The sequence below is a fragment of the Mytilus galloprovincialis genome, chromosome 12 (assembly GCF_965363235.1).
Source record: "Mytilus galloprovincialis chromosome 12, xbMytGall1.hap1.1, whole genome shotgun sequence".
NCBI classification, from domain to species: domain Eukaryota; kingdom Metazoa; phylum Mollusca; class Bivalvia; order Mytilida; family Mytilidae; genus Mytilus; species Mytilus galloprovincialis.
This window is the reverse complement of record NC_134849.1, coordinates 41,817,697-41,830,980: the sequence shown is the minus strand read 5'-3', so window position 1 is coordinate 41,830,980 and position 13,284 is coordinate 41,817,697. Positions and strand designations below refer to the sequence as shown.

Here is a 13,284-nt window from a genome sequence, read left to right as displayed (position 1 = left end):
GGGATAAAACATGTTTATGAGATCTCAACCCTCCCCCTATACCTCTAGCCAATGTAGAAAAGTAAATGCATAACAATACGCACATTTAAAATACAATTCAAGAGAAGTCCGAGTCTGATGTCAGAAGATGTAACCAAAGAAAATAAACAAAATGACAATAATACATAAATAACAACAGACTACTAGCAGTTAAGTGACATGCCAGCTCCAGACTTCAATTAAACTGATTGGAAAAATTATGATTTCATCATATGAATATCAGGCACAATCCTTCCCGTTAGGGGTTTAGTATCATACCATCATAACATATATGAGAAGAACATAACCCGTGTCATGCCAACAACTGGTTTTTGCGTTGAAAATGGTATGTGTTTGGCAAAATTATTCAACTGGATCGATCAGAATCCTGTTTCTAAATTTCACGTAGATTCTGGCACTTATACTAAAAATTGCAAAATTCCAAAACAAATGCAGAAATCGTTAACAGGATATATTAATTTGAGACAAAACTAATTTTGGTCTGTAACCTTTTAACTGGTAGAATCTGGCTGAGGCCAAAAAAGTATGTGTATTTACTGTACCCCTACCTGGCCATAATTTTTATCCCCTACCAAAAGGTTTGTTTGGCCGTTTTTGATTAAGCACTGTTAAAGTCACAATGTTGCTCCTATAGACTCAATGTAAAAAAAAAGATCCCTACCTACCTACCCTGTTTTTTAAGCATGGGATAGAAAACACAATTGATAATTGAAAAAGAACCGAATGACGTATACACCGTGATCATAATAAAATTTAGTAATAAACTTAGTTTATGCTGGAAATTCATTGTATATCAATAAATGGGAAACACATTAAGATAAGTTATGGTTAGGTGTAATGAATATATTTTTTTACACAAAAAAAATACACACACTAGGAACTTTCTTCCATTCAGAAAAAAATGCTTTAAGTTACATACGTTTCCGTTCACGAACCTCCTCTGTGATTCGTTTAATATCGTCCGTGATGTTTAAAGTCACATTTTGTCTTACTTCGTCAACATAAAGTTTAACATCTTCCTCAATCTTTAATAATTTGAAAACATGTAGGGCTGTCTTTCTATTTACACAAAATTTGATATGTACATATTTAACGCGTACCTTTGTAAATATTTTCACGAAACGTTTATTTCAATACCTCGTGATAAAAGATTTGGATTTTTGTTGCTATGTAAAGGTAGTCCATCAGGCAATAACTTAAATAGGAGTACTTAATTCGATTGTTGCAAAGAAACAATGGTTAGATAAATAAGGCCGTTAGTTTTCTCGTTTGAACTGTTTTACATTGTCATTCCGAGGCCTTTTATCGCTGACTATGCGGTATGGGCTTTGCTCATTGTTGAAAAGCCGTACGGGGACCTACAGTTGTTAATTTGTGTGTCATTTTTTGGTCTCTTGTGGAGAGATGTCTCATTTGCAATCATATCACATCTTCTTTTTTATAAGATGACTACTGTATGTTGAGACTTCAACAAAGTGAGAGAGTTAGCGCTATAAAACCAGGTTTAATCCATCATTTTCTACATTTTAAAATGCCTGTACCAAGTCAGGTATTTGACAGTTCTTGTCCATTCGTTTTTAATGTGTTTTGTCGTTTGATTTTGCTATGTGATTATGGACTTTCCGATTGGATTTTCCTCTGAGTTCAGTATTTTTGTGATTTTACTTTTTTCAGTGCTAATGAAACTTCACACCCTTCATCCAGGTCGAACCATGATGTATATAACCTCGTTCTGATTATGCATGAAGTGTTCTCTATTAACCGTTCATCGGCTGGAAAAACTGATCAATACTGAATATCCATATCTTAAACGTTAGACAGAGAGAAAGATTCATTTTCTTTTACTCAATATGGTATCTAACCTAGTTCTGAGTATACATGAAGTTGTCTCGTATAGCTTTTCATCAACAACAAAAACTGTTTGAATTTAATTTTAGGAAAAAGACGGCATTGATGAAAATGGCTTCCGCTATTACCGTATTCTGCCACAAAAGTAGTGTATACACCTAATCGCTATTTATTCCATTCCGGTTAAGTTCTAAAATTACACAACTTTTTCATCCAGTATAAGCTATCTGGGACCCTGTTTAAACAATTGACCATGCACAATATTTTTTAATGAGGCCTGTTTAAACTACCGTAAATATTTCAAACAAAATATTTTTTTACTTCAATATTAATTTTAATTTCGAAAAAAGTGGATCATACTCTATAAAAGTTTCTTGGTGATCGCTTTCTAAAGTTTTTCCTCCCTCAGCTCTCTACTGAAAAACCTCTATTTTCGGCCGCTGGACCCAAACAGGAAGTTGTATAAATGACATATCCGGATTGGACTAAATAGCGATAAGGTGTATTGATGTATTAGTCTTTATGAATATAAAATACATGCAATACACATGTAATCAGAAATATTTCTCTTTATTTGTATAACCAAATATTTCTGTGATTTAAAAAATAAATATGTTTTGAATACCTCAATTGCTTACGTTTATAATTATGAATACATCAGAATGTGCATTCCTGCATAACGATAAACATTGTCTGCTTATTTTTAATTTGATTGATTTTTTTTTATGTACAATAGCAGAAACATCAAGGATTATTGTGAAATAATGTTTTTATGCTATTAATTACATTAAAACTGTTAAAAAATTCTCAAACGGTTTATAAATGTCTTTTTCGAACATTCGAAAACGAAACGCAGGGTCTGCTTACCCTTTCGGAGCACCTGAGATCACCCCCGATTTTCAGTTGGGTTCGTGTTGCATAGTCTTTAGTTCTCTATGTTGTGTTTCTTGTACTATTATGTGTTCGTTTGTCTTCATTTGTTATGCCTTGGCGTTGTCAGTTTATTTCCGATCTATGAGTTTGACTGTCCCTCTGGTATCTTTCACACTTCCCTTTTCTGTTAATGTTAATGTCAATGTCTTTAGGTTTCTTTTTCTTGTCCCAAAAAAGTAAAATCACAAAAATACAGAACTTGAGGAAAATCAATTCGGAAAGTCCATAATCACATCGCAAAATCAAATAACAAAACGCATCAAAAAAGAATGGACAAGAACTGTCATATTCCTGACTTGGTACTTTTCAAATGTAGAAAATGGTGGATTAAACCTGGTTTTATAGCGCTAACCCTGTCACTTTGTTGACAGTCATTATAACGGAATTTTTGCTTTCCTTTTATTAGATCAAATGTATTTATAATGAAGGCCAGCCACTTTAATAATGATAATTATAATTCGTACTTTTCTACGATGACAATCGCCAGGCAACCCCCAATTACATTTAATTCCTCCTTGAAATTCAATATTTATGACTACACGTGATCCTGATTAAAAAGACATAACAACTCTAGAACAAAAACAGAAAACTTGACATAATGTTGTAATTATAGGATATCATGTAATTTTAAAACATTGATGGAATTTTGTTTGTATTTTAAACTGTAAAACTTGAATTGTTTATTGTATGCGATTGTGCCCACATGTTTAGTCTGACGCGCTACCGCAAAATGTGTTCAAGTAAACACTTATACATCGCACATAAAATATAAAACAAGCATTTGATTTGGGTTTTTTTTAAATATAGAGCAAACGAATCTTTTTTATAATATCTAAAATAATTAAGACATAAGTCGAAAACAAACAAACAATGTGTCTATCCCCAGTATTGAGCATGTAATAAAGTGGTTGTCGTTGGTTCGTGTTTGTCATTTTTGTTTCTTGTGCATTTTCTTGTAAAACATTAGGCTGTAAATTTTCACAAATGAATCGTTTCAATTTTTTTTTTATGTTGGGTCGTTTATAGCCGACCATACCGTATGGGGTTTTCTCATTGTTGAGGGCCATAATGTTGCCTATAATTGCTTATATATGTTTCATTGAATGTTGATGGTTATTATTCTCATATATAACTATACAACCTTATTCTTATTATACAGAAATATTATGGCCACAAAAAAAACTACAAAAAATACCCAAAAAACACGCAAATACAACATGTACAATAGCTTGTAAACCACAACATATGAAACAAAGAATAAAAAACTCGTACCACATCACAATCCGGAAAGATCCCGGTTTTGTCTGGGAGGGTAGAATTCTAAATCAGTATCTCAAACTATATTACAATATAGATGTTTCAAAAAAGTTCGGGAAAAACAGTCAACTTTCGGGCACGTAAATTTGAAAGTAGTCAAAATAGTTAAAACCTTTTTATTATATGCTGGAGATGGACTAAAAATGTGACAAACAATACAAATTTGATAAATATAAACGATGTCAGCGATCTAACGGCAAGGATTAAGTTCGGGAATCCAGGAAGGTCAATTTCTTTATTTATAGATAGCAGAAAAATTGCATCGAATTAGTTCCCTTTTTGTTTCTTATGATGGGTTGTAAAATTTTCTCTGAGTCGTTCAAATCACTCGAAACTAGGTGAAACATGCACAAAATTGATAGATTATATTATAGATATAAAAAATTGAATATTTTAATCAACCAAAAAAAAAAGGTATCGGTATCAAATGCCTAAGCGCCTAAGATGATATTGTATAAGGTGACATATAAACTCGTATAAACTAAAACTATACGTTATTTAATATTAACACATGCATGAGTACATCACGGACATCTATTACATGTAAGCTGACAAAATATTTTTAAGTCAGTATTGCATACAGATATATCGCATGCAAGACGTGGATCATCCAAGCAGGGTTGTTTTTTAGCAGTTATTCCATTAATTGTTGAAGTAGTTGTTCCCATCGTTGAAATAGTTGTTCCAATTGTTGAAGCAGTTGTTCCCACTGTTGAAGTAGTTGTTCCAATCGTTGAAGCAGTTGTTCCTACTGTTGAAGTAGCTTTTCTAATTGTTGAAGCAGATATTCCCATTGTTGAAGGAGTTGTTTTACTTGATGTAGTAGTCTTCTTTGAAACTGGGGTAGTTATTGCTGAAATGATACATTGTTATTATAACAGGGTATATTTTTGTTCATGTATAATTGATTGATTTCTTTTTTAAATTGGTAAAGGGAACAACACCTCCTCAGTATTTCTTATTTTTGGAGACAGAACTAGAAAGGATCGACTAGCACAATGCTTAATGCAAAATTTGTCAAACAGGTTTAGAGAGGATCTTTGTGGCACTTTTTTTGTCAAATATTTTACGTGTTACTAGTTTATCAATGAAGGAATTATGTCAGAATATGCGTTTCCGTGTGCAAGTCGAAACAGCGAAGCCACATTCATCGGGATTTTTTTGCAAAAAACCCTATTAACATAGATTCACGGGAAAAAGGTTGATGTCAGTATTTGCATTACTTGAGGACAAGTAGATTCTCGAACTGTGTACATATAAAGAATAACAACGTACGGATGAACCATCATCTATAAGACGGACCCAAAGAAGACATTTTTGGAAGAGCTCCGTGTTGAAGGCAGTACCTGGGGCTGTACCTTGACCTATAATCGTTTACTTTTATAAATTGTTACTTCGATGGAGAGTTGTCTCATTGGTTCTCACATCACATCTCCCTATATCTATATATGTGCAAGATTAGCCACGTAATGCTGGAATAGAACGCACATTTGACATATGTTACAGCGCGTGTTAAACATGTGACTAATGTTAATTCAAACATACGTTTTACCGCCCTAAATCACGAATACTAATGCATGCTTTTAAAAAGATGTTCAATGAACTATATCATCCCTTAGTAATTTTTACAGACACCATCACAAATTTGTTTATGACAACGGATATGCTTTCATTATCCTAACAGTAATTCCGTTCCACCTTCCTTTGAATTAAAATTATTACCGTGTTTGTACTCACATGAGCAACATAACAGAGGCCACGTACGGAGCAGTATGTGTACCCAGCTTCCGTTTAATATGTTCATATCTTTAACCATGGGGTTATTATCTATTTTTACTTATGATTTTAAATGTTAGTTTTGCAACTTTTGCGTCTTTTAATATTTAATCTTCAGAAACTATTCATTAATACTACATTTGTACTAATTTGAAAGGTTAGTACTCCATTCGTGCGTTTAGTCTACATATATATTACTAAATTTATTTCACTTGACTGAGCGGAGTTTAACCGGTTCGCTCATAATAAACGAGTCCATCTATAGGTAGGTGTTTTTAGAATAAACTCATCAATGAAGTGTCCAGTCATACTTTTGTAAATTCCTTTGATGACACTGATAGGTGATTAAAAATCATTTATAATTATAACGGCAATCATCATTATCACACACATCTTCAAATAGACTGTCCTTATGCAAATTAAAACGTTAGCTCCGCCCAATCAGTTGAAATAACATTGGTAATATCAGCACTGAAAACCAATATATACGGTTTGTGCCAATCACTGCTATGTCAGTCTGAAGGGGGTGTTTGGATATACGCCTGAGGCGGCCTATAGTTACCCATAGGTACCTATGGTTTGATATTTTATACACAAAATATCAAACCATAGGTACCTATTGGTAACCATAGGATGCCTCAGGCGTATATCCAAACACACCCTATGTCTATTAGAAGAAGACGTCAGTGTTCGAAAATTTAAACAGTTTGTATAACCGTAAATTTACAGAAATAAAACATATCAATGCCATTTGATATATACACTTAAGGCAGCAACCATTTGATTTAAAAAAAAAACCATAGCCCAACCGAAACTATAACGACTACGTTGGAAAAACTTGATTGTAACCGGTGTTCATAATCAACGCAAAAACATGTTATAATAAGTATTGATTGCTTCTTTCAGTGATTTCATTGTGAAGTAAAAGAGCTTAATTTAAAAATGTGCATACGGTTTTCAAAACCCATAAATATGTAGACTAAACGCACATACGGAGTACTAACATTTCAGCCTTGTGTGAATGAATAATTTACAAAAGAAGCAATTCATTTTTAGCTCACCTGGGCCGAAGGGCCATGTGAGCTTTTCTCATCACTTTGCGTCCGTCGTCCGTCGTCGTCGTCGTCGTCTGTAAACTTTTACAAACATCTTCTCCTCTGAAACTACTGGGTAAAATTAAACCAAACTTGGCCACAATCATTATAGGGGTATCTTGTTTAAAAAATGTGTCCGGTGACCCGACCGACCAACCAAGAAGGCCGCCATGGCTAAAAATAGAACATAGGGGTAAAATGCAGTTTTTGGCTTATAACTCAAAAACCAAAGCATTTAGAGCAAATCTGACATGGATAAAATTGTTTATCAGGTCAAGATCTATCTGCCCTGAAATTTTCAGATGAATCGGACAACCTGTAGTTGGGTTGCTGCTCTTGAATTGGTAATTTTAAGGAAATTTTGCTGTTATGGTTGTTATTTTGAATATTATTATAGATAGAGATAAACTGTAAACTGCAATAATGTTCAGCAAAGTAAGATTTACAAACAAGTCAACATAATCGAAATGGTCAGTTGACTCCTTTAGGAGTTATTGTCCTTTATAGTAAATTTTTAACCATTTTTCGTAAATCATAGTAATCTTTTATAAAAACTTCTCCTCTGAAACTACTCGGCCAAATTAATCCAAACTTGGCCACAATCATCTTTTGGATATCTAGTTTTAAAAATGTGTCCCGTGACCCGGCCAAACAACCAAGATGGCCGCCATGGCTAAAATAGAACATTGGGGCAAAATGCAGTTTTTGGCTTATAACTGAAAAACCAAAGTATTTAGAGCAAATCTGACATTGATTAAAATTGTTTATCAGGCCAAGATCTATCTATCTTGAAATTTTCAGATGAATCGGACAACCCGTTGTTGGGTTTCTGCCCCTGAATTGGTAATTTTAAGGAAATTTTGCTGTTTTTGTTATTATATATCTTGAATATTTTTATAGATAGAGATAAACTGTAAACAGCAATTATGTACAACAAAGTAAGACCTAAAATTAAGTCAACATGACCAAATTGGTCAATTGACCCCCTAAGGAGTTATTGTCCTTTATAGCCATTTTTAAACAATTTTCATAAAATATGTAAATTTTACTAACATTTTCCACTGAAACTACTGAGCCAAGTTCATTATAGATAGAGATAATTGTAAGCAGCAAGAATTTTCAGTAAAGTAAGATGTACAAACGCATAACCATCACCAAAACACAATTTTATCATGAATCCATCTGCTTCCTTTGTTTAATAGTCACATAGACCAAGGTGAGCGACACAGGCTCTTTAGAGCCTCTAGTTCTAATAGGTATGTATCGAAAGGTAAATATATATAACAACTTATTTTCAGTACCAGTTATTGTAACTTGTACATTGCTCCCAGCTATTGTTCCGGTTCCAGATCCACTTGGTCCTACATACCTTTCAGTGTAATAAGATCCACCAGCTAAAATTTACAAATTTGAATAATAGTAGTTAATATAAAAAAGAAGATGTTGTATGATTGCCAATGAGACAACTATCCACAAAAGACCAAAATGACACAGACATTAACTATAGGTCACCGTACGGCCTTCAACAATGAGCAAAGCCAATACCGCATAGTCAGCTATAAAAGGCCCCGATAAGACAATGTAAAACAATTCAAACGAGAAAACTAACGGCCTTATTTATGTAAAAAAAAATGAACGAAAAACAAATATGTAACACATAAACAAACGACAACCACTGAATTACAGGCTCCTGACTTGGGACAGGCACATACATAAATAATGTGGCGGGGTTAAACATGTTAACGGGATCCTTACCCTCCCACTAACTTGGGACAGTGGTATAACATTACAACATAAGAACGAACTATAAAAATCAGTTGAAAAAGGCTTAACTCATCAGCTGGATGATTTTGTTGATTTTGTTGTGTATTTGAGGTAATATGAGACAGTTGAACCTATGAAAAAGGATGTTCACAAAATTTTCAAAATAAAATAAAAAGCAGGCTAATGCCGCTACAAGGCAGCACTCGTACACGAAAAGATGAAAGGGATTAATATATGTTGAAGTAACTTGTTTTCCAATCCACTATACATAAATATGATTAAAAATAAAATGGATATTGATTTTTTTTTCCAAACCAAAATGCATTTACTCATTTCTTTCTTTAAATTGTACAAATTATGACTTTATAAAATACAAAAAAAAAAAAAAAAAAAAAAAAAAAAAACATGAACTATCATTAAAACAAATATTCGTCATTTTTTAAATACCATACATTAAAGACTACTAAGCTGAATGCTGGACAATATCTTTATCACTTTAAAGGAAAATAGTGTTTGCTATACAGTCTTATGTTGAAAATAGTTATCAAAGGTACCAGGATTAAAAAGTTCTAGACTTATTCTAATGTACATTGATTTATTTTTATTTGTGTACTATAAGAGAGAAATGTGTCCTAAAAAAATCGGTCATTCATGAAAACCTAAAAAGAAAACTAATCAGACAGTAAGAAAGAAAAAAGTATTCTTGTTTAAACTAAATTTCTAACGTTAAAATCATCCTTTTGTAAATTTTGCAGACGCCATCACGAGAAAGTTGAACGTTACGGAATATCCGTTTCACTGAAAATGTCGGATATATTCCGTACCCTTTTCACGATTAAAACCTACCAAATAAGTCTGTTTGTCGGGTTTGTGATAACATGAGCAACATGACAGGTGCCACATGTGGAGCACTATCTGTTTACCCTTCCGGAAATAATCCCAAGTTTTTTGGTGTGGTTCGTGTTGCTTAGTCTTTAGTTTTCTATCTTGTGTCTTGTGAACCATTTGTGTATGTTGTGCCTTGTGTACTTCTGTTCGTCGTTTTCGTTTTTAGCCATAGAGTTAGCATTTTTTTTTCGATCTATGAGATTGAATATCCTCTGGTATCTTACGCCTCTCTTTTATATTGATATGCTGTGATTTTTTTATTTTTTTTATTTTTACAAATCAGATTCACTATCACAAATCACCATGACATAACTTCTGTCTATTTTTATCCTGTTCTAGTTTCACATTACTTACAACATAAGCACGTTCTTGCACAATTATCTTTGACCCATTCTGTATATTTCGGATTAGTACATGTCTGAATTGCATAACTGGCACAGTCGCCTCTTTTATCAACGCAGCCTACTGCGAAAAGGGTTGCCATCGTCAGATGAATAAATAGCGACTATGAGAACAACAGTAGTTTATCAATTATCTAGACTCGTATATCTGTATGGAATATATGCATAACAAGAGAAAAACTATATATATATATATATATATATATATATATATATATATATATATATATATATATATATATATATATATATATATATATATAATAAAATTTCTTTTAGGGAGCCCGTTAATTTAAATACGATCAATGTGAACTTCTTAAATCTTTTGATATGCATATATTTTCGGTACTTATACATCTTCGGATTTCAAATGTTTGGCTTTGAGCGTTCCTGATGAAGGTAAATCCAGAAAAGCGCTTCGGACGCAATAAATTATTAAACGTGTTGTTTTATATTTTGTCATGTTTGTTAAGACTATCATTTAACAATCCTAATGAGTTTTCGAATGTTATTTTATTGATACCAGAATACGTTTTGTTTTTAACCGACTAAATCCTTAATAGATACTGCATGATAATTCATTTATTTTTCGTGGGTACCAAATTTTATTAATTATTAGTTTTTATATAATTTCGTGGTTTTGCAATATATGCACACAAAGTCTGTAGGAACTCTGTAACATATTAAACAACGAAGCCCATGGAAATTGGTATCCAACAAATAGTAATTAATCATACGTTATGTAAATAAGCTCATCAAAGATACTAGGATTAACATTTTGTATTTCCGCGAGACGCGCCTTTCGTGTTCCAGTGTCGCTTAATAAATCTATTATCCGACACTGTCAATAAAATGTATGTTTATCATGATTTTATACTGCAGCCCTGCTACTTGCGTAGTAACATTGCATCGACCGTATATTCAAATGTGATATAGTCACTGACCGCATATATCGCCTTGTTTATGACGTTGCCAATGTTTTTCCGTCGTATGTTATTTATGACGTCAATAAAACATACAGGTTCGTGGAAATTTTACGTTGTCCGCTCAAAATGAAAAAAAATGATGGTTTTTACCCTTAATATTTCATTTGAAACAGTTGTAGCAGTATATGAAGAATAGCCATGCATTGTCTCGAAACATAAATTTTTATTTGTGCTCGTAATTGGATACAAATGCTGGGCAAAGCCGCGCTTTCTACCTGTTACTTAGCCTTATACAAATAAAATTTATATTTCGAAACAATGAATGGTTACAAGGTCATGGTTTTCTCAAACTGTGTGACGTATTCTTGTAGATCTGTTAGATATGTACTGATTGAATGTCTACATTGGTTACATCTTCTGACATCAGATTCTGACTTCTCTTGTTTACTTTTCTGCATTGGCTAGAGGTATAGGGGAGGGTTGAGATCTCACAAACATGTTTAACCCCGCCGCATTTTTGCGCCTGTCCCAAGTCAGGAGCCTCTGGCCTTTATTAGTCTGTATTATTTTAACTTTTAGTTTCTTGTGTATTTGGAGTTTAGTATGGCGTTCATTATCACAGAACTAGTGTATGTTTGTTTAGGGGCCAGCTGAGGAACGCTTCCGGGTGCGGGAATTTCTCGTTGCATTGAAGACCTGTTGGTGACCTTCTGCTGTTGTCTGCTCTATGGTCGGGTTGTTGTGTCTTTGGCACATTCCCTATTTCCATTCTCAATTTAATTGATATTTAGGATTCAATAAAAAGTCAATACCAGTTATTGTTCCAGATCCACCGGTTCCTGTCATTGTTCCAGTTCCACTTGATCCTACATACCTGCCAGTGTAATAAGATCCACAAGCTAAAATTTATAAATTGCCACATTTGCTATACATTCATATTGCTAAGGAAGTTCTCTACTCAGTTTCAAAGTAACAAACGTTTCATAATACTAGTATAGTGATAGAGGTTTAATAAAGGAACCAACGAATCCATAGAGGGTTTAATAAAGGAACCAAAGAAGCCAATATATATATATATATATATATCCAATATATATATATATATATATATAGGTCAATGTGCTTGTTTTCGAGATATTAGCCATTGAAATTTCGGCGGTAAAATGTTCTCTCTTGACTTTTCATAGCTTTATGTTTGACAAGTTGTAGTTCTTAAAAACTATTAAAAAATAACAAAGACTTTTACAGATGGCTTATAACTATGCATAAAAAAGATTTATAAAAAGAAAAATTGGGTCAATGGAAAATTTGTTTTAGGCATTCAAATGGATAAAAAACAGAGTATTCCAGAAAATCTGACAAAAATCCCAAAACATGACAAGCGACCATCCTTAAGACTATGTGAACTGTACTAATAAATATCTTTTGATTTTGATTTTTTTTTTTACTTTTCTTAAGTGTTATTGATTTTTGTTCCATGAATTTCCAATGTCAGTGGGGACTTCGCTAGATAAAAAGTTAATCTCGAGATGCAAATATATAAACTTCTGGTATGGATTTCCTTTTTTCCGTTTTTTTACAAATTAGATTAATAATCATAAAATAACATAACCTCTATTCATTTTCAACTTGTTCCTGTTTCACATACTCACAACATAAGCACGTTCTTGCACAATTATTTTTGACCCATCCTGTATATCTGGTATCAGTACATGTACCTTCACGTGCATACTCGGTACATTTACCTTGTTTATCGATGCAAGCTACTGCAAAAACCATTTTGGTTTTTAATTAAGATCTAATCATGCTAATACAGCAAACCATCAACAAATTGATGATGGTATCTTGCAATTGTGTTCTTTTTTAACCATTTACTGAATGATGAAGAACACTTCCTATTTGATTGTAAAATTAACAAAACAACTAAGAGATAATCTTTTTGAAAATTGTTTACTTTAAATTAGCTTTTCATAATAATGTCTCTTACCCAAGAGCAAAACGGTTTTTTTTTAAAAGCTATAAACTTCTAAAACATAGAACATGTTTACAATATTTGCTCCTTTATAACTTAGTAATTAGAACTGAGGGCAGAAACCTAATAATTATTTCCTTGATTTCTTATAGCATGAATAAAATTGTTATTCTTTGCATTATAATGTTTGTTTTGGTTTTTATTTTGTCACAATTGAAGTAAAAAATGCTTAGTTGACAATACAAATACTATCAAATTTTGCTGTAATGAATATCTTTAATATATATATATTCAATAGAGAAATAATGAATTGCCTAAATGTTATT

General features: G+C 32.7%; 1 protein-coding gene across 2 annotated transcripts; it reads right to left on the bottom strand.

Moving 5' to 3' along the window:
* Positions 1-4,640: 4,640 nt before the first annotated feature.
* Positions 4,641-12,051, bottom strand: LOC143053785 (uncharacterized). Of its 2 annotated transcripts, none has more exons than XM_076226568.1 (4): positions 11,799-12,051; positions 10,014-10,124; positions 8,309-8,401; positions 4,641-4,990 (listed from the first exon to the last, which is right to left on the bottom strand). In XM_076226568.1, the coding sequence occupies exons 1-4, from the start codon at positions 11,830-11,832 to the stop codon at positions 4,662-4,664; spliced, it is 567 nt and encodes a 188-aa protein (XP_076082683.1). In that variant the 5' UTR covers positions 11,833-12,051; the 3' UTR covers positions 4,641-4,661. The 2 variants fall into 2 exon arrangements, with proteins under 2 accessions (XP_076082683.1, XP_076082684.1); XM_076226569.1 differs by having other exon boundaries at positions 10,014-10,121.
* Between the last annotated feature and the right edge of the window lie 1,233 nt (positions 12,052-13,284).

Coding starts and splice junctions, on each gene's coding strand:
- LOC143053785 (XM_076226568.1), bottom strand. CDS start 11,832: ATGACAGGAACCGGTGGATCTGGAACAATAACTG. Junction 10,125..11,798: donor TGGATCTGGAACAATAACTG/GTATTGACTTTT, acceptor CCCTTTTCGCAG/TAGGCTGCGTTGATAAAAGA. Junction 4,991..8,308: donor TGTACAAGTTACAATAACTG/GTACTGAAAATA, acceptor GTATCATTTCAG/CAATAACTACCCCAGTTTCA.